General features: G+C 38.7%; 1 protein-coding gene and 1 long non-coding RNA gene across 5 annotated transcripts in view; one reads left to right on the top strand and one right to left on the bottom strand.

Moving 5' to 3' along the window:
• Positions 1-572: 572 nt before the first annotated feature.
• On the top strand, positions 573-22,251 carry LOC139704746 (uncharacterized). The gene is made up of 2 exons (XR_011706723.1): positions 573-735; positions 21,779-22,251. It is a non-coding gene; the product is annotated as an uncharacterized lncRNA (long non-coding RNA).
• Lrrc28 (leucine rich repeat containing 28) overlaps positions 886-22,756 on the bottom strand; it is a 141,838-nt gene continuing 119,967 nt past the window's right edge. For all 4 annotated transcript variants that reach the window (XM_027921398.3, XM_027921389.3, XM_027921407.3 and 1 more), the window contains one exon: positions 886-1,194. Coding sequence is in view for 3 of the 4 variants with exons in the window: in XM_027921389.3 (XP_027777190.1) it covers positions 1,122-1,194 (73 nt within the window). In the remaining variant the exon portion in view is untranslated. The remainder of the gene's footprint in view (positions 1,195-22,756) is intronic.

Genomic DNA, 22,756 nt, shown 5'->3' with positions numbered 1-22,756 from the left:
CCAAGGCTGCTTGGACTTCACCTGTATTTTCTCAGTGATATCTGGACAACAATGTTACATATATAAGAAATCCAGAGTCAAAATGAACACAAGCTCATGCACTAGGTAAATAATGCGCTCAAGCTGTACTTTGGATGGCCCTGCTAACAACTAGTAGCAGAAGTAGCTGAAGCCATTTTTTCACATGTAACAATGATAGCTCAAAATCAGTATGAATTTAATCATAAACCCACCTAATGGGAACAGGGAGGTCTTATTTTGGTGTGTGTTTTCTCCCCTTTTCTTATTATGCAGAAAAATGCTTAAATCTAGAAAGGATAAGATCTTTTAAAGCCTCAAATATTTCTTGAGCTTCTCATTTATTAAAAAAAAAATCTCATTAGGAAATTAAAAAAATTTTTAAATTATTTTTTTGTATATAGTCTTTCAAATCAGAGTGTATTTCATTTTCGTTTTTAAATCCCTCTTGATGGTCTCTTAATACATTGCAAAACTTACAAATAAGGTTGTAACTTTCCAGAGGGTGTGTGCTCTGGGATCTTGCTGCGCCTCCACAGGAGTCTAACTTTGCCGCCAACTCAGGCACCCCACCCTGCTATGCGAGACTATTAGGCCATGGAGTGTGCTGAAATGCTAAAAACTGACAAGTTTCCACTGGAGAAACCATGGAGAATAATCGCATGGGGAAATAATCCTCTGGGGGAAAGAAAGAGAGCAGGAGAAGTATCACTGAAGGTAAGCTGTTCAGAAGTTAATTTGCCTGTATTATCAAATTATAGTTCTTCAGGGAACTCACTTTAAATTAGACGTGTGGAGGTTCATCAAACTAAATAGTTTACGTATGAGACACACTCACATAAAAAAGAAAAAACACAGAAGACAGGATGTCCTTAATTTGGGGGAGGATATATTCCAACTTGGGGGAAGGGTGAAGGCGTTTTAGCTGTGCAGCTCAATATGACATTTCCAGAGAGTTCTGCATGCCCCCGCATGAGACAGGACAGGATGGAAGGGCCTGTTCTGCCCTGGCTGGACTATCCAAGCCCTGCCGCACACAGTGTGCGACTCAGAGGCGGCCTTGGTGTCAAGCTGGCAGTGCTCCTGAGGCTCTTGAGTGTTTATCAACTCAGCAGGTCAAAAGTCTGCAGACACTGGGTGGAGCAGCAGTAAGCCACAAAACTAACAGTTGTCCTCCTGGAAGGGGAGAAAGGAGAGAGAACACTGTTAGTTCAAGATTAAAGTCTCTGGATTCTTTCCACTGGAGACAGTCTTTCTTTGTTACAAATAAATGATTGGGCATGGTCAACAGACTGCATTACAGAAATATAAATTTCCTTTTAAAACTGAGCTGTCATCAGGTAAGGCATGTGTGTGCATGTGTGTGCTCGCTTTATTAGTGGTGTTCTGATGACATACTATCCCTAACCTCACTGCTGGGGAATAATTAGCCTTTTTCCATATCCTGTTCTGAACTGTGCTTAGTAGAACTAACAGTGCAATCACAGATTTTGGTGTACATTATTAAAATCATGCAACAGGAACCCATTCAGCTAGAATACATACATACTGCAGAGCTTAACATAATTTTAACAAAGGTATTTCCATAGATTGTTCATGGAAATAATTTCAGAACCTGTTATCACAGTTCAAGGTATTCCCACATACCACAGGAATCCCTTCTCAAACTCCTGTTTGGAGACTTCTGCCTGGAGGCCTCTGACACCCTCTGGACAGCTCCAGGTGTTAGGTGCCTGTGTTCCCACCAGAAGTGCCATCCTCTGGTGAGGGGAAAAGAGGCTACTGTGCTAAGTGTTTTCTATTCCTCACCCCTTAATCCAGTCTCTGCCTATTTGTGTAGCCTAGGAAGGTGATCTCTACAGACTCTACCCTACTAATTGATAGAGCATTCTGTGGCATCGCAGTTACTCAAAGCATCAAATAGAATGGCAATGGACAATAAGGCACAGGAGAGCAAGTGGCTGGGGAACCTGATGACTATGGCCATCATGGTGAATCAGTTTTTTTGGGTGACATGGCTTCTGACCGTGTTGACAAGATTGGGGGTGGGGGGAGGGAGACAGGGAGAGAGAGACAGGGAGGGGAGGGGCAGGCTTCATGCCTTGAAATCTCAACTCAAGGAATAGGTAGAAAATCAGAAAGTTTCTATGGTGGCCTGAAAGGATGCTCATTTTATGATGCAATGAGGAACAAGGCTGAGGCCTGAAAAGTAGAGGCTGCAGAATCATCAGCCAGGTAATGGGATGCTTATGCTAAATCTCTATGCTAAGATAAAGGTGCTGGTTGGGAGGTAGTGGGAACTCGAGACTTGAGGGAGAAGCCTTTGGACAGACACCAACCTAAGGAACTTGAGCCTCTAACATCTTTGAACATCTTTTCATATCAGAAGCAGCGTTTTCTACCTTGTAAGAAAACCAGTATGCCTTTGCATAAAAATATTTCAATGGCTACATGCAGGGTGGCTACCTAAAAATGAAGAACCTATTCTTTTCAGGAACCACCATCACCAATACTCATTGCCTCTAGGGCCATCAAGAGAGTAAAATCCCAGCATGACCCAGAGATCTTGTAAGGTCTATTCCTGGAGGAGATAATGTATACAATGAAGAAGTCACAGGATCTTGTCACAATGTATTAGAAGGAACCTGGAAAGCAAATGTGGAAACAGATTCTAAGTACATTAGCCAATGAGAATAAATAGAAGGTTGGATCAGGCCAAATAAGGGTATTTCACCTAGGCCTCAGGATTTAATGTGTTACTCAAGCACCTGGGAATGAATAACAATAGCCTTGACTCGGTAGAGGGCTATAGTCAATGAGATCAGATGCTGGATTTTTTCCTGAAGACTTTAGAGACAGGAGAGCATAGACTTATGATATGGTGGCCTGAAAGGATACTCATTTTATGATGCAATAAGGAACATGGCTGAGGCTATGGGAACATTGGGTTGGACCCAATTTAGTGTATCCTCCTCAGTCACCTGAAAAATCTCCAAAAAGGTCACTAAAGCATTAAGATATGTACTGGTGAGGGGAATACCAAATGGAAGGAGCAAGCACCCATGAAGTTTTAAGACACGCCTACTAGAGGTCAGAAATAAACCTGCAAATGTTTGAAACCTGATACATAGTGAGGTATTAAATGGGAAAGAAGAGTGTATCCAGAACTGTCCATTATAAAGACAGACAGACATTTTTGGTGGGTCCCTTTGGGCTATGCTGGCAATATCTATTTCAGTGGAGACTTGATTCTGTCAAGATAGAATATCACCATTTCCTCCAGTCTTCCATGTTATAACTTAAACATCCTAGTTATAGCACAACAAACAAGTTTAGGATGACTCTGAAATGTAGAATGAAGGCAGATAACCTAAGGACCTTGGGACTTGAGCAACAACACAGCAAGGGTAAGTTCTCTGGGTTGTCAGGTCTTAGATATTATTACCTAATTATCTCATGTGTCTTAGCACAAGCCTCCAATTCAGAACCACCCACAGGGACAAACAAAAAATCTCCAGAAAAAGTATGTTCCCCTAAGTCAAAAGACTGGGATAGGGAAATCTATAATGACAGAAAGTGGAGAAAAAGTTGTTCAGAGCTGGATATGTCATGGGGGAGGACAGAGGACTAACAGCTAAAAGTACCAGGTTTTCTTTTAGGAATGATAGAATGTTCTAAAATTGACTGCGGTGATGGTTGCATATACTTGTGGATATACTATATATATACTGAACTGTATACTTTAAATTGGTAAAACTGTAGAATATCTGAATAATTTCAAGAAAGCTGTTAAAAATAGAGCCAAAAGGAAAAATACATAAACCTACAATTAGAACTGATAGAACTACTATATAAAAAAATCAGTATAGGTATAGAAGAACTGAGTAATACAATAAACTAAAGGATATAATTGACATATTCAGAATACTCCACTCAATAGCATTTGTAAAACATACAATTTTTTTCAAATGCCTATGAAATAATCATGAAGATTTACTATATATAGGTCTATTAAATAAACTTCAACAAATTGAAAGAACTGATCTATAAATGAGATGTCTGGTTTCATCTTGGACACGTAAAGAGCCAGCGTTCTGTTTTTCACAAGAAGTATATGTTGAAGGAATCGAAAATCAACAATTTTTCTTAATCCCTTTGGAGAACTGAAATTGTACAATAAAGTGCCACCTCAAAATCTAGAGACAGTGAATACAGAAGTCACAGCTAAGATCTGCTTACCTGGACAGAAGCTACTGAGACATAAACTGGTAGGAAATGAAAACGTTTATGACAGGATAGAAAAAGAGTAGAAATCAACAAAATTAAAAACATCTTTAGGGTTAAGGTCAATAAAACTGATGCCCTCAAAGACTTACAAAGATACAAAGAAGACAAATTACTATTAAACATCAAACAGGTAATAACCCTATAGATCCTGCAAGCTATTCTAATGATATAAGGGAATACTGTGAACAAAAAAAGTTTTCATCTTAGAAGAAACAGATCAACTCCTTAAACAACACAAACCACCAAAACCCAACTGAGATGAAACAACCTAAACAGTCCTATAACCATTAATTTAAATTTGTAATTAAAAAAAGGCAATTTACATTCCCAGATGGTATCACTACAGACTCTTAACATTTAAAGGGGAATAGGAAATTTTACAACAATCTCCTTCTGACAAATGGAAGAGGTACACTTCCTAACTAATTTTATGAGGCCAGTATTATTCTAACTCCAAAACCAGAGGACGATAGAAAATCAGAAATGTGTAGACAAATACCTCTTATGAACACAGATTAAAAAATCTTCACTGTGAATTTTTGGCAGTCGAACGTTTGACTAGCATGCTCAAGCTCTGGGTTTGATCCAGTACTATCCTCCCTCCAAAAAGAAATAAAAAAAAAAAAAAACCAAAAAACTCAACAAAGTATTGATAAATTAAATATAGAAAAGTATAGAATAAATTATACATCATGATCAAGTGGGAGTCATTTCAGGTGTGTAAAGCAGGTTTAATAATTTTAATATTTATTTTTTAGTTTTAGGTAGACACAATATCTTTATTTTACATTTATATGGTGCTGAGGATTGAACCCAGTGCCTGGTGCATGCTAGGTGAGCACTCTACCACTGAGCCACAACCCCAGCCCCAATAATTTTAATATTAACAATATCGGAATGGGAAGATGGCAGCGAGGGGAGTGCATTGCCCCCGTGTGCCGCGTCACTGTGTGGGAGAATGACGAGTCAGGACTGCTAAAGGCTGTCTTGTTAGGAATTTCCAGCAATAGTGGGGTGCTCTGGAACCTGGAGGAAGGATTTCCATCGCACGAAGATCGGCTGCGGGGACTCAAACGCGAGAGATTTGTCGCACGGAGGGTAACACTGCTTATTCAGCAAATCGCCCCGTGGCTAGAGTCTGCAGCGCGCGCTGGGAAACGAAGAGATAGCAACGCAGGGATACAGCGCTGCAGTTTCTGCCAGCCGTGCAAGCACCGTACTCAGTGCTGAATTCTGGGTTCGAGACGGGGGAAGGAAGCGGTCCATTTCGGTTCTCCACACCGGTCAGACCACAGAGGAGGCCAGCAGCCACCATCTTGGAGAGCTGACGTCACCATCCCTGTTTTCGACTGACCACAGCTCATTCAGACATAGAACAGGTAATTTCAGGCTGCCATTCGCCTGCGGCTTGCAGACAGATTACTCAGGCTCAGTGCCTGAGTGCTTCTTGGAGCCTGCTCTTATCAGAGCATACACCGAGCACGGAGCGGCCGAGTTCCGGCTCCCGGAACTGCCCTGGCCCACGGCTAAGGAGCCCGCGGAAACTGCTTCTTGGAGCCTGCTCTTATCAGAGCATACACCGAGCACGGAGCGGCTGAGTTCTGGCTCCTGGAACTGCTCTGGCCCAGGGCTAAGGAGCCCGCGGAAACTACTTCTTGGAGCCTGCTCTTATCAGAGCATACACCGAGCACGGAGTGGCCGAGTTCTGGCTCCCGGAACTACTCTGGCCCAGGGCTAAGGAGCCCGCGGAAACTGCTTCTCGGTCCGGGTCCTGCTGAGGGCCGGTCAGGACTCACCCGTGGCTTTGGTTACCCGGCAAAGAGAACGAAATGCTGCCATTCGCATAGGATACCAACATGGCAGAGATCTGATGTCATCAGAAAGCGGCGGAGGAGAGAACTTCATCAATACCAGCGGCGACAGAAACAGTTGGTCTCCTGGTAGGGAGGGTGAGGCACAGACACCCGAGTCTCTCTCAATTTGTCGTGGAGCCAGAGGGGAGGAGCTGGGCCGCCGCCCGCGCCCGGAGCAGGCCCAGTGGCTCGCCGGCGTGGTGATCGCGTGACCCCAACTGGAGAGGGGGCGGAGCGGAGCTGCCACCCGCGCCCGCAAGGTGGGCAGACCTGCGACTCAGTGGTACACGGGCATGGTAGGAGGGGCAGGGCAGAGCCGCCGCCCGCGCCTGCAAGGTAAGCAGACCTGCGACAGACTGGCGGGTCAGGCCCAGCGGCCTGCCAGTGTGGTACACACGTCACCCCAACTGGAGTAGGGGCAGAGCAGAGCCTTCGCCCGCGCCCGGATCAGGCCCCGCCGGTGTGGTGGTCACGTGACCCCAATTGGAGTGAGGGCGGAGCGGAACTGCCACCCGTGCCCGCAGGATGAGCAGACCTGCGACCAACCTGCAGATCAGGCCCAGCAATACGCAGGCGTGGTAGGAGGGGCAGGGAAGAGCCGCCACCCGCGCCTGCAAGGTAGGCAGACCTGCGACAGACCGGCAGATCAGGCCCAGGAGCCTGCCGGCGTGGTACACAGTCACCCCAATTGGAGTAGGGGCAGAGCAGAGTCACTGCCCGTGCCAGGAACAGGCCCAGCGACCTGCCGGCGTGGTAGTCACAACACCCCAACTGGAGTAGGGGCAGAGCAGAGCCGCCACCCGTGCCCGAAAGGTGGGCAGACCTGCGACCGACCAGCGGGACAGGCCCAGTGGCCTGCCGGTGCGACAGACACGTCACCCCATTTGGAGTAGGGGCAGAGCAGAGCCACCGCCCGCGCCTGCAGGGTAGGCAGACCTGCAACCGACCAGTGGATCAGGCCTGGTGGCCTGCCAGCGTGGTACACTCATCACCCCAATTGGAGTAGGGGCAGAACAGAGCCGCCGCCCGCGCCCGGAACAGGCCCAGTGACCTGCCGGCGTGGTAGTCACGACACCCCAATTGGAGTAAGGAGAGAGCAGAGCCGCCGCCTGTGCCTGCAAGGTGGGCAGACCGCCGCCCGACCCTGCAAGGGAGACTTTTCAACTATACAAGAGCAATATAAATATATAGGAGAAAAAAACATTTCAAAAACACAACAGTTTCACCAAGCAGAAAGAAACGCAAGCAGTATGAAAAGACAAGGAAAGAAAGGACCACAAGCAATGCACGTCAACTCAACTTTAGAAGAGGTAACAGCTGCAGCAGATGGAATGTCAGATAAAGAATTCAGGATATACATGCTTCAGATGATCTGGAGTACCAAGGAAGACATTAGACAGCAAAATCAGACAATGAAAGATCACTTCGACAATGAATTACACAAACAAATCCAGGAAGCAAAGGATCAACTATACAGGGAGATAGAGGTTATAAAAAACAAACAAACAGAAATCCTAGAAATGCAGGAAGCAATAAACCAACTTAAAAACTCAATTGAGAATACTACCAGCAGAGTAGAACACTTAGAAGATAGAACATCAGACAATGAAGACAAAGTATTTAAACTTGAAAAGAACATAGACAGCTCAGCAAGACTGTTAAGAAACCATGAGCAGAACATCCAAGAAATATGGGATAACATTAAGAGACCAAACTTAAGAGTCACTGGGATACAGGAAGGTACAGAACTCCAAACCAAAGGAATGAGCAATCTATTCAATGAAATAATATGAGAAAACTTCCCAGACTTGAAGAATGAGACAGAATCCCAAATCCTAGAAGCCTACAGGACGCCGAATGTGCAAAATCATGAGATCCACACCTAGACACATTATAATGAAGATGCCCAACATACAGAATAAGGAGAGAATTTTAAAAGCTACAAGAGAAAGGAAGCAGATTACATTTAGGGGTAAGCCAATCAGGATAACAGCTGATCTTTCAACACAGACTCTGAAAGCTAGAAAATCCTGGAAAAACATATTTCAAACACTGAAAGAAAATGGGTTCCAACCAAGAATTGTGTGTCCAGCGAAATTAAGCTTCAGGATGGAAGAAGAAATTAAAACCTTCCACGATAAACAAAAGTTTAAAGGATTTGCAGCTAGAAAACCATCTCTTTAAAACATCCTCGGCAAAACATTACAGGAAGAGGAAATGGAAAATAACAATGAAAACCAACAGTGGGAGGTAGGACAGTAAAGGGTGGGGGGAATAATCAAAGAGGAAAACAAACCATGTTTAGTAACAGAAATAAACAAATATGGCTGGAAGAACAACCCATATCTCAATAACAACCCTAAATGTTAATGGCTTAAACTCACCAATTAAGAGACACAGGCTAGTAGAATGGATCACAAAACAAGACCCAACAATATGCTGCCTACAGGAGATGCATTTGATAGGAAAAGACATACATAGGCTGAAGGTGAAAGGTTGGGAAAAATCATATCACTCATATGGACTTCGGAAACAAGCAGGAGTGTCCATACTCATATCAAATAAAATAGATTTCAAGCCAAAGTTAATCAAAAGGGATAAAGAGGGACACTACATACTGCTTAAGGGAACCATACACCAACAAGACATAACAATCATAAATATATATGCCCCAAACAATGGTGCAGCTGTGTTCATCAAACAAACTCTTCTCAAGTTCAAGAGTCTAATAGACCACCATACAATAATCATGGGAGACTTCAACACACCTCTCTCGCCACTGGACAGATCTTCCAAACAAAAGTTGAATAAGGAAACTATAGAACTCAATAACACAATTAATAACCTAGACTTAATTGACATATATAGAATATACCACCCAACATCAAGCAGTTACACTTTTTTCTCAGCAGCACATGGATCCTTCTCAAAAATAGATCATATATTATGTCACAGGGCAACTCTTAGACAATATAAAGGAGTAGAGATAATACCATGCATCTTATCTGATCATAATGGAATGAAACTGAAAATCAACGATAAAAGAAGGAAGGAAAAAAGCATACATCACTTGGAGAATGAACAATAGGTTACTGAATGATCAATGGGTTATAGAAGACATCAAGGAGGAAATTAAAAAATTCTTAGAGATAAATGAAAACACAGACACAACATATAGGAATCTATGGGACACACTGAAAGCAGTTCTAAGAGGAAAATTCATTGCTTGGAGTTCATTCCTTAAAAAAAGAAAAAACCAACAAATAAATGATCTCATACTTCATCTCAAAATCCTAGAAAAAGAAGAGCAAAACAACAGCAAAAGAAGTAGAAGGCAAGAAATAATTAAAATCAGAGCTGAAATCAATGAAATCGAAACAAAAGAAACAATTGAAAAAATTGACAAAACTAAAAGTTGGTTCTTTGAAAAAATAAACAAAATTGACAGACCCTTAGCCATGCTAGCGAAGAGAAGAGAGAACTCAAATTACTAGCATACGGGATGAAAAAGGCAATATCACAACAGACACTTCAGAAATACAGAAGATAATCAAAAATTATTTTGAATCCTTATACTCCAATAAATTAGAAGATAGTGAAGGCATCGATAAATTTCTTAAGTCATATGATCTGCCCAGATTGAGTCAGGAGGATATAGACAACCTAAACAGACCAATATCAATTGAGGAAATAGAAGAAACCATCAAAAGACTACCAACTAAGAAAAGACCAGGACCGGATGGGTATACAGCAGAGTTTCACAAAACCTTTAAAGAGGAACTAATACCAATACTTTTCAAGCTATTTCAGGAAATAGAAAAAGAGGGAGAACTTCCAAATTCATTCTACGAGGCCAACATCACCCTGATACCTAAACCAGATAAAGACACTTCAAAGAAAGAAAACTACAGACCAATATCTCTAATGAACCTAGATGCAAAAATCCTCAATAAAATTCTGGCGAATCGGATACAAAACCATATCAAAAAAATTGTGCACCATGATCAAGTAGGATTCATCCCTGGGATGCAAGGCTGGTTCAACATACGGAAATCAATAAATGTTATTCACCACATCAATAGACTTAAAAATAAGAACCATATGATCATCTCGATAGATGCGGAAAAAGCATTCGACAAAGTACAGCATCCCTTTATGTTCAAAACTCTAGAAAAACTAGGGATAACAGGAACATACCTCAATATTGTAAAAGCAATCTATGCTAAGCCTCAGGCTAGCATCATTCTGAATGGAGAAAAACTGAAGGCATTCCCTCTAAAATCTGGAACAAGACAGGGATGCCCTCTCTCACCGCTTCTGTTCAACATAGTTCTCGAAACACTGGCCAGAGCAATTAGACAGACGAAAGAAATTAAAGGCATAAAAATAGGAAAAGAAGAACTTAAATTATCACTGTTTGCAGGTGACATGATTCTATACCTAGCAGACCCAAAAGGGTCTACAAAGAAACTATTAGAGATAATAAATGAATTCAGCAAAGTGGCAGGCTATAAAATCAACATGCATAAGTCAAAGGCATTCCTGTATATCAGTGACAAATCCTCTGAAATGGAAATGAGGACAACCACTCCATTCACAATATCCTCAAAAAAAAATAAAATACTTGGGAATCAACCTAACAAAAGAGGTGAAAGACTTATACAATGAAAACTACAGAACCCTAAAGAGAGAAATAGAAGAAGATCTTAGAAGATGGAAAAATATACCCTGTTCATGGATAGGCAGAACTAACATCATCAAAATGGCGATATTACCAAAAGTTCTCTATAGGTTTAATGCAATGCCAATCAAAATCCCAACGGCATTTCTTGTAGAAATAGAGAAAGCAATCATGAAATTCATATGGAAAAATAAAAGACCCAGAATAGCAAAAACAATGCTAAGCAGGAAGTGTGAATCAGGCGGTATAGCGATACCAGACTTCAAACTATACTACAGAGCAATAGTAACAAAAACAGCATGGTACTGGTACCAAAACAGGCGGGTGGACCAATAGTACAGAATAGAGGACACAGAAACCAATCCACAAAACTACAACTATCTTATATTTGATAAAGGGGCTAAAAGCATGCAATGGAGGAAGGATAGCATCTTCAACAAATGGTGTTGGGAAAACTGGAAATCCATATGCAACAAAATGAAACTGAATCCCTTTCTCTCGCCATGCACAAAAGTTAATTCAAAATGGATCAAGGAGCTTGATATCAAATCAGAGACACGCCATCTGATAGAAGAAAAAGTTGGCTACGATCTACATACTGTGGGGTCGGGCTCCAAATTCCTCAATAGGACACCCATAGCACAAAAGTTAATAACAAAAATCAACAAATGGGACTTACTCAAACTAAAAAGTTTTTTCTCAGCAAAAGAAACAATAAGAGAGGTAAATAGAGAGCCTACATCCTGGGAACAAATCTTTACTCCTCACACTTCAGATAGAGCCCTAATATCCAGAGTATACAAAGAACTCAAAAAATTAGACAATAAGATAACAAACAACCCAATCAACAAATGGGCCAAGGACCTGAACAGACACTTCTCAGAAGAGGACATACAGTCAATGAACAAGTACATGAAAAAATGCTCACCATCTCTAGCAGTCAGAGAAATGCAAACCAAAACCACCCTAAGATACCATCTCACGCCAGTAAGATTGGCAGCCATTAGGAAGTCAAACAACAACAAGTGCTGGCGAGGATGTGGGGAAAAGGGTATACTTGTACATTGCTGGTGGGACTGCAAATTGGTGCAGCCAATCTGGAAAGCAGTATGGAGATTTCTTGGAAAGCTGGGAATGGAGCCACCATTTGACCCAGCTATTCCCCTTCTCGGTCTATTCCCTAAAGATCTAAAAAGAGCATGCTACAGGGACACTGCTACATCGATGTTCATAGCAGCTCAATTCACAATAGCAAGACTGTGGAACCAACCTAGATGCCCTTCAATAGACGAATGGATAAAAAAAATGTGGCATTTATACACAATGGAGTATTACTCTGCATTAAAAAATGACAAAATCATAGAATTTCCAGGGAAATGGATGGCATTAGAGCAGATTATGCTAAGTGAAGCTAGCCAATCCCTAAAAAACAAATGCCAAATGTCTTCTTTGATATAAGGAGAGTAACTAAGAACAGGGTAGGGACGAAGAGCAGAAGAAGATGATTAACATTAAACAGGGATGAGAGGTGGGAGGGAAAGGGAGAGAGAAGGGAAATTGCATGGAAATGGAAGGAGACCCTCAGGGTTATACAAAAGTACATACAAGAGGAAGTGAGGGGAAAGGGTAAAATAATACAAGGGGGAGAAATGAATGACAGTAGAGGGGGTAGAGAGAGGAGAGAAGAGGGGAGGGGAGGGGGGATAGTAGAGGATAGGAAAGGCAGCAGAACACAACAGACACTAGTATGGCAATATGTAAATCAATGGATGTGTAACTGATGTGATTCTGCAATCTGTATATGGGGTAAAAATGGGAGTTCATAACCCACTTGAATCAAAATGTGAAATATGATATGTCAAGAACTATGTAATGTTTTGAACAACCAACAATAAAAAATTTAAAAAAAAATTATGGAATAGGGGCTGGGGCTGGGCCTGGGGCTGGGGCTGAGGCTCAGTGATAGAGCGCTTGTTTAGTATGCATGAGGCACTGGGTTTGATCCTTGGCACCACCTAAAAATAAACAAAATAAAGGCATTTTCCCATCTACAACTACAAAAACATTTAAAAAAAATATGGGTAGATGTTTGCTTCTTAGAAGAAAATTCCAGAGAAAAAAGAGGAATGCTCTGAAGAAATGCTGCATGCCGACACTCTTGATGAAATGAGGAACAATAATGCATAGAAAAATATTAACTTTGATGATGGTGAGTTGGAAAATAAGTGATAAGAATTTACTTTGAATGTGAATCCATAGACTTCTATAATTAATTTACTATGTTTCTTTTTGTATGTACAAGACTGATACATGAAAATGTTCTATTCTAAATAAGTCCAAGAATGCTATGAAAGCATCAAGACTGTCAAATACATTATCCCAAACTCTGGAAGCAGGCAGAAGAGATGATTAGATGTTCTTTCAATGCAGTGCAGGGTTTGATTTTCTATTTATTCAGCTATTTTACAACTCTACAGGGACAGAGTTTAGTTTGTACGTTTATATCCAATAGAAATGCAAATAATTTCTGTCCAGTAGAATGAATAAATCCAACGATTATGTCTCTAAAAAAATAAATAAAAAAATAAAAAATATTAAATTGCAGAAATAAGGATTTCAGATAGTAAGCAGGTGCATACTAAGCATTATATAGAGAGAAGCTGTTTCATAATGGTTAGCTGGTGACACTATGTTCTTGGCTCATTATGTTTGTATTTTCTTTGTAAAATGAAGCATTAAGATAAAATGTTCCTACTTATATATTTTTGGAAGATGACTAAAATATCTACTTCATAATTATGATTGAATAAATATTGGAAGATTTGATGCTTGTATGGAAAAAAAAAACAAAAAACAAATAAAAACAATATCAATAGATTAAAGAAAAAATTATATGATTATGTTAATGGACTCGAAATAAGCTTTTGACAAAATGGTACATTAATTCATAATAAAAACTCTCAGCGAACTACAAAGAGAGGAGATCTTCCTCAATTTGATAAAGAGAACATACAACCACAAAATCCTAGTGTTAATATTATACAACAGTGATGGACTCAATGTTTTCCAAGACTGGGGAAAAGTCAAGAATGTCCACTCTCACATCCTTAGTCAGCATAGAATTAAAATTTCTAATGGCTGTTATAAGACAAGAAAAAGAAATAAAAGACACACAGATCAGAGTGAAGAAGTGAAACTATTTGTTTGCAGATGGCATGACATAATTGTTTATGCAGAAAATCCCAAGTAATCTATAGAAAATACTTCTAAAACTAATAAAGCAAGTTATAGCATATAAGATAAAAATACAAAAGCCAATCGCATTTCTATACACTAATAATGAACACATGGAAATTTTAAAAATATATTATTTATTACCACACAAAAAAGTGAAATATCTGGGTATGAAGAAAACATGCTGATGGTTACAAGATGCTGATTTAAAAAAAAGACCTTAATAAGTGGAGAGATATACTCATGTATTAGAAGACTCAACATAGTAAAGATATTCTTTCCAAATTGATCTGAAAGCTCAATTCGATTCTTATCAAAGTCCCAACAAGGTTTTTGGAGACTTACTCCAAAACTTAATGAAAAAGTACAGGCCCTAGAATAGCTGAAACAACCTTGAAAGGGAAGAATAAATTGGAAGTTCACTTAGCCTGATATTAAGTCCTATTATACAGCTACAATAATTGAGACACATTGGTATTGGCTGAGAGACAGATGTTGATCAACTAAACGAAAGAGACCATGAACAGCCTCATGACCCTGGAGTAGGTAAAAGTTTCTTAGGACACAAAAATCATTAATTATGAAATTAAAATGGATAAATCTAACTTGATCAAAATTAAAAACTGGTTTTCAAATGACAAAAAAAAGTGAAAAGGCAAGCACCACTCTTGTGATTTTTTAAAACTCCAGAAATTATGTAAAGTTTCAGTTATCAGATACTTTGCATTACTTCTAATTTTTGAAAATTAAAGTTGGTTGGAACCCTTGTTCCGGTAAATTTAATGCAACATCAGGATGTACATATTTGTATAAATCAAAACTGAACTTCAGACACAAAGTGCTCTTAAATGTCTAATGTACTTTGGGGATTAGCTGACAAAACTCTGTGTTTTTTAAAGATCATCATACAAATGATTTATAGAAGGCATACATTTAATACTACAACTATTGAGTTTTTAAAATTAGAGCTTCTAAGCAAAAAAAAAAAAAAAAAAAAAAACAAGTCCATAAAGGTATGGGATTTATAATCACTGAAGTGTAATGCCCACTGGGTCATCATTAGTTCATGATGCTCGAAAGGGTGCTGGAGTAACCCGGAGGTGTCACGTCTGTGCTACAAAGAACTCCCAAGGCTATGTGCTTCCTTGCTTCTTGGAGGCTTATTTAATAACAGGTTGCATCTGCTTCTTGTATTAATGACCTATTGTGTTAATGATTATTACAACTAGACTAACAATCTGCTGCCATAAAAATGACTTTGTGTTGGTTAGGTCCTTTAAAATTCAGAATTGAGGCACTAAAGATATCTAAGTTTTAGGGGAAAAACTTAGGGCTAAGCAATAAGCTCTCAAGTAAAGAAAAGGATACTGATAAATTCTATAAAGACAATAAGCTCTCAAGTAAAGGATACTGATAAATTCTACAAAGAATATCAGACATTACATTTGTGGCTTTAGAATCTCTCAGTATATTTACAGGCAAGGCAGAAGAAAGAGCATTTGAGCTTGGTTTTAAAATAGAGAAATACCACTATTCCTTAAAAGAACAAATCACAATGCTGTTGGCACATACTGGAGCCCACGAATATCATAAGAAATGTGGGATTTTTTTTTCCTGCAAATGTGTTTCCTGATTAAAAATAAAAAGGATATCTTTGACTCATACAGAAATTCAAGCCAAAAGAAAAATAATATTTGTAAGACTGAGATGATCAGAACTCCCAAGCCTGTGTATATATGAACTTAAGAATTATCTAATAACATCCTGTATCTGCTTGTTATGCTAGTGGTGACTGTTTCTCATGGGAAGATTCTTTGTGTAGAATCAGAGGCTTAAATGTCACATATTTGCTTCTTTCTCAATTGGTCCTTGCACCAGACTTTGGGATAGAAATATATATGTGAAAAGAATTAAGTGGTTCAGTTATGGCAGACTTCTCAGTACCAAGTACAGAGCATGGCATATAGTAGATGGTCAATAGTTTTTGAAAGATATGATGAGGAAGAAATAGTTAAGAACAACTTATTTAAATTTGCTGAAGAATATTTTACTTGTGGGAAATTTCATAAGTGACCTTAAGAGGATGCCACTGAAATTAAACAAAACAACGAATGTGCACAAAGCCAGGATAAGGAGATATGATAAAGAAATAGATACAGGAGGTCATTAAATAATAAACCATTAGCAAATAGGAGAAGGAAGTGTTACATTGTTCTGAAAGATGAAAGGGAACCACGAGACCAAGACAGTTCTAACAAACAGGTCTTTATCCCGTGGCAGAGTAACGACCCAGACATCTGGTGTTCTCATGTAATCTCTCTGGCTGGGAGACCAAGAATTCCTGAAAGAACTAGACAATGTGAATGTGAATCCAAGCTTGAAAGCAGCCTGACTGGAGCCCAAGGCGCCATCCCCTACTACAGGCCCTGATGGCAGTGGATGCTCAAAGCATGTGTGCTGACTGAATAAATTAATAAATGAGAGGATGAGTTCTTCTGAGCTATTTGGAAATAACTTGAAAGTATTTCTTGCAAGAAACCACTGGCCTACAAATGTTTTAATAATTAAAAATATTTTTGATTTCTAAATCAATACCAGTTTATTGCAAAAATTCAACACCATCTGAAGAAAACCACTGTTACTTTGGTGTGTGAGTTCTTCAAGATTTTTTCTGCATATACACAATTGTTTAAATATGTGTGTATGTGCATGAATATAAACGTGAATAAATATACATGTAAATCTATATAATTTTCATGCCCACAATTTACAAAAATCAGATCATATTATGCAACTTTCATGTAACCCATTTAAAACGTTTTTCATCAAAAATATTTTGCCATACTAATCATTTCTTTTTTTCAAACCTACATAAAACTGTACAAAGGACTTTTAGAAATCTAAATATACAGTTTTTCAAATTATTATTTTCTACATGTGTAAAAATATATACTCAGGATTTGATTGACTAGAGTTGATTAATATTTAAAATGACTAGACTTTAACATTTAAAGGAGATTACCCTTCATAAGGTGGGTGGGTCTCATCCAGTTAGTGGAAAGACTTAAGAGCAAAGCTAGAGAGGGTGGAAGGCATTTCCCTTCAAAAGACAACACAGAAACCCTGCCTAAGTTTCTGGTCTGCTGCCTGCAGAATTCAGACTCAACACTAACATCAGCTCTTACCTGAATTTCCACCCTGACACTCTGCCCTGTAGTTATGAACTCACTAATTCTCACAATTACATGTTAATTCCTTAAAAATCAATTAATCACACTCTCTCACTCTCTTTTTCAGAGAGGAATAATCTAAGAGAGTTTTGCTACTGGGAAGTGTTTTGCTACCATAATAAACACGTGAAATTATTTTGGAATTGAGTACTGGGTAGAAGCTGGAAGAATTTTGATAGAAAAAGCCTATATTGCCTGTAGTAAATTAACAGAAATAAAGAAGAATCTGGTGAGAGCTGGTAAGAGGAGCTGTGGAGGAAGTTCTTAAGGTCTTGGGGAAGACACACCCTGTCATGAACAGAAAGTGTTGAAATTATATTAAAGGTGCTTCTGATGAGGTCTCAGATGGAAATGAGGATCACACTACTGGAAACAAGGAGGTGAGCCTTGTTAAAAAGCAGCAGAAGACTCGACTGAGCTGGGTTCAGTTCAATGGAAAGCAGAACTTGTAAGTGATAATGTGGAGATTTCTGAGTCAAGGCATGGCCTGGTTTCTTTTTATTGCTTATAGGAAAATGGTGGGAGGGGAGAGAGAAACTGAGGGGATTATTAAGGAAAAAAGAACTAGATTTGGAAAATCCTCATCTTTTCTTATTGTAAAAAATAAGAAAGTCTGCTTTGGAGAGAGTACCAAGGACATGACTGGACAACTGAAAGTAGACATGTGACTAGGGATCTAGTCAATCCTTTCAGCAGAAATGCTAATAGGTTGGACTGAATGGGACTGAGATGGGATGAGATGGAGAACAGCTTTCAGACTGGATTCCACAGGTTGAAATGGGCCAATTAAACAGTCCAGCTACAAAATACTTGTTATTCTTGAAGAAAAGGGAAGAATGAGTCTGAGGTTGAGGCCACCTCCTCAGTAACAGAGGGCAGGGAAATTTTCAGGTTCAACCAGGATGGAGCTGGTAGGACCACAACCCCTGTGGGCCAGGGACCTGAGCAAGAAGCCAAAGAGGATTGTTCTCAAGAATTAAAATCTAATGGGTTTGTTTCCTTAATGTGTCTTTTTCTGGTTTTGGTATCAGAGTGATACTAGCCACACAGAATGATTTTTGGAAGGGTTCCTTCCTTTTATATTTCTTTTTTTTTTTTTTTTAATTTTTATTTTGGTTGTAGATGGACACATACTTGTTATTTTATTTATTTATTTTTATGGTGCTGAGGATCAAACCCAGTGCCTCATACATGCCGGGCAAGTGCTCTACCACTAAGCCACAACCCCAGCTCCTCCTTTTATATTTCATGGAATAGTTTGAGGAATATTGGTGTTAATTCTTCTTTGTTTAAATTGTGTATGCCATCCTGATAATTTGGGTAGATCATATGTCTCTAGAAATTTGTCAATGTCTTCAAGGTTTTCTATTTTATTGGAGTATAAATTTTCCAAATAGTTTCTAATTATTTTCTTGATTTCAGTAGTGTCCGTAGTAGTATTTCTTTTTTCATCACAAATTTTTAGTAAGCTGAGTTTTCTCTCTTTCTCTTTGTTAGTGTGGCTAGGGGTTTATCAGTTTTATTCTTTCAAAGAGCCAACATTTTGTTTTGTTGACTTTTTGAATTGTTTCTTTTGTTTCAATTTCATCTCTGATTTTAATTATTTCCTTTTTCCTACTGTTTTTGGTGTTCATTTGTTCCTCTTTTTCTAGGGCATTGAGATGCAATGTTAAGTCATTTATTCATTGACTTTCCATTCTTTTAATGAATGAGCTTAATGCAATGAACTTTCCTCTTAGCACTGATGAACACAGATACAAAAATTCTCCATAAAATTCTAGCAAATTGCATACAAAAACCTATCAAGTGCGGTTCATCCCAGGGATGCATAGTTGGTTCAATATATGGAAATCAGTAAATATAACTCATCACATCAACAGACTTAAAGACAAGAATCATCTCATCATCTCAATAGATGCAGAAAAAGCATTTGACAAAATACAGCACCCCTTCATGTTCAAAACACTAGAAAAACTAGGAATAGTAGGAATATACCTCAACATTATAAAAGCTATACATGCTAAACCCAAGGCCAACATCATTCTAAATGGAGAAAAATGGAAAGCATTCCCTCTAAAAACTGGAACAAGACAAGGATGCTCTCTTTCATCACTTCTATTCAACACTGTCCTTGGAACTCTAGCCAGAGCAATTAGACAGAAGAAAGAAATTAAAGGGATTCAAATAGGAAAAGAAGAACTAAACTAGAATACTTGCAGATGACATGCTTCTATATTTAGAAGATCCAAGAAAAATCCAACCAGAAAACTTCTAGAACTAATAAATGAATTCAGTAAAGTAGCATGATATAAAATCAACACCCATAAATCAAAAATATTCCCATATATCAGTGATGAATTTACTCAAAGAGAAATTAGGAAAACTGCCCCATTCACAATAGCCTCAAAAAAAAAAAAAAAAAACAACTTGGGAGACAACCTAACAAAAGAGGTGAAAGACTTTAAAATGAAAACTACAGAACACTACAAAAAAACTACAAAACACAGAAAAAAACTGAAGAAGACCTTAGAAGATAAAAAGATTTCCCATGCTGCTGGATAGGCATAATTAATATTGTCAAAATGGCCATACTACCAAAAGCATTATATAGATTTATTGCAATTGCTATTACAATCCCAATGACATTCTTCATAAAACTTAGAGAAAGCAATCATGATATTCATTTAGAAGAATAAGAAACCCAGAATAGCTAAAGCAATCCTTAGCAAGAAAAGTGAAGCAGGAGACATCACAATACCAGAACTTAAACTATACTACAGAGCCAGAGTAACAAAAACATCATGGTACTGACACCAAAACAGACACATAGACCAATGGTACAGAATAGAAGACACAGAGACAAACCCTCATAAATACAGTTATCTCATACTAGACAAAGGTGCCAAAAACATTCATTGGAAAAAAGATATCCTCTTCAGAAAATAGTGGTGAGAAATCTGAAAATCCCTTTGTAGCAAAATGAAATTAAACATCTCTCTCTCTCACCCTGCAGAAACTCAATTCAAAGGAGATCAAAGATTTAGACACTAGAACAGACACCCTGCACCTAATAGAAGGTCTAGGATCTGACTTCCTTAAATGCAAGAAGTAAAATCAAGAATCAATAATGGGATGGATTCAAACCAAAAAGCTTCTTCTCAGCAAAGGAAATAATCAATAACGTGGAGAGCCTAAAGAATGGGAGAAAATCCTTTACCACATGTATCACAGATAGAGTATTAATCTCCAGCATATATAAAGAACTCAAAAAACCTAACACCAAAAAAAAAAAAAAAAAAAAAAAGCCAAATAATCCAATCAGTAAATGGGCTAAGGAAATAGACACTGCACAGAAGAAGAAATACAACTGATTAACAAACATAAGAAAAAAATGTTCAACATCTCTAGCAATTAGAGAAATGCAAATCAAACTACTCTAAGATTTTATCTCACTCCAGTCAGAATGGCAATTATCAATAATACAAACAACAATAAATGCTGGTGAGGGTATGGGGAAAAAGGTAGACTCATACATTGTTGGTGGGACTGCAAATTGGTGAAAACACTTTGCAAAGCAGTATGGAGATTCCTTAGAAAATTTGGAATGGAACCACCATTTGACCCAGCTTTTCTACTCCTTAGATTATACCCAAAGGACTTAAAATCAGCATATTACAGTGACGCAGCCACATCAGTGTTTATAGCAGCTCAACTCATAATAGTTAAACTATGGAACCAACCTAAGTGCCCCTCAACAGATGAATGGATTAAAAAAATGTGGTATACATACACAATGGAATTTTACTCAGCCATAAAGAAGAATGAAGTTATGGCATTGGCTGGTAAATGTATAGAACTGGAGAATATTATGCTAAGCAAAATAAGCCATTCTAGCAAATTAATTGACCCTGAGGAGGGAGTAGACCACTGCTTCACACTCAGTTGGCCAGAAGATTAGGTGACTATCTACTACTTATGATGTGCATCTGAAGCAAGACAGTCCTGTGGGACTCAGCTGTTCACCTGTGGGATCTAACACTATCTTCAAGTAGATCTTCTTAGGCTTGAAGTAAATTATAGGAAGCCCAGCTGGTGTATGTTGGAAGGTTGATTGGTTGCTGGTAGGGAGAAACTCCCACAAATTTTGATGACCAGAGTATTTAGCACTTTACTGCTTTTAACTGAATAAAAGAAATGGGGCCAGAGATAGACTGTTATGGGTTGAATTTTAATTCCCCCAAATGCATATGTGTGGTCCTAACCCCTAATATCTCAGAATGTGTCTATTATGGGTTGAAATGTGTTCCTCCCACATTCATATGTAAAAGCCCTAACCTTCAATGTGATGGTATCTGGAGATGAGCCTTTGGGAGGTAATTAGATTTAAATGAAGTCAAGAAGATGGGACTCTGACAGGTTAGTGTCCTTATAAGAGATACCAGATGGCTAGTTCTCTCTCTCCCCTTCTCTTTCAGCATGTAAGGACATGGCAAGTTGGCTATCTTCAAGCCAGGAAGAAAGTGGTCACCAGAACCTATACATGCTGGCACTTTGATTTCTGACTTCCGTCCTTCAGAATTGTAAGAAAATAATTTCTGTGGTTTAAGCCACCCAGTCTATAGCCTTTTGTTATGGGAGTCTGAGCTGATATAGCAACATTTTTTGAAACTGTCTTGTATATGTAATAGCCAAGATGAAGTCATTAGGGTAGGACCAATTTAATATAACTGGTGTCTTATAAAAATCAGAAACTTGGACACAGAGACAGATTTACAGAGAGGGAAGATGATGTGAAGAGGCACAGGGAGAAGACGACCATCTACTAGACACGGAGCAAGGCCTGAACAGATCCTCCCCTCACAGACCCAGAAGGACGAATCGTGCCAACATCTTGATTTCCAACTTCTAGCCTCCAGAACTGTGAGACAATAAAGTTCTGTTGTTTAAATCTGTGGTATTTTTATTGTGGTATCCCTAGCAAGCAAACAAAATGCAAAGATTTTGGGTAGCCTGGTTTCTTGTGGGGAAATATAGGACTTATGAGACCCACGCCTGCTTGAGAAAAGCCAAATACATGTTTTTATACCAACAAATAATATTTTAAGTCAAAGTTTTCCATTTTAACAAACAGTAAGTTTTCAGAATGAAAATTTTGGGTCTGTAGGATCAAAGGTCATAAGTTTGCTGGCCATTCTTCCCTGCTATATAATTTGAAGGCTTGGGTATTTACTGTTTATGTGAAATACTATCATTTATTTTTACTTCACTCTGTATTAAATTTAGGACAAACTAACACTTCCATGGAACTTGGTATTTTAGAAGATTATTCAATATGTTTCCTTTTAAAATAATGCCAGATGTCCACATGAATTTAGATATTGGCTGATACAATGTATTATTTTATGACAAGCACTCAAACTGAACATATTAGAGAATTTCAAAATAACATTATC

The sequence above is a fragment of the Marmota flaviventris genome, chromosome 2 (genome assembly GCF_047511675.1).
Source record: "Marmota flaviventris isolate mMarFla1 chromosome 2, mMarFla1.hap1, whole genome shotgun sequence".
NCBI classification, from domain to species: Eukaryota; Metazoa; Chordata; class Mammalia; order Rodentia; family Sciuridae; genus Marmota; species Marmota flaviventris.
This window is presented reverse-complemented; position numbering and strand designations above follow the sequence as displayed.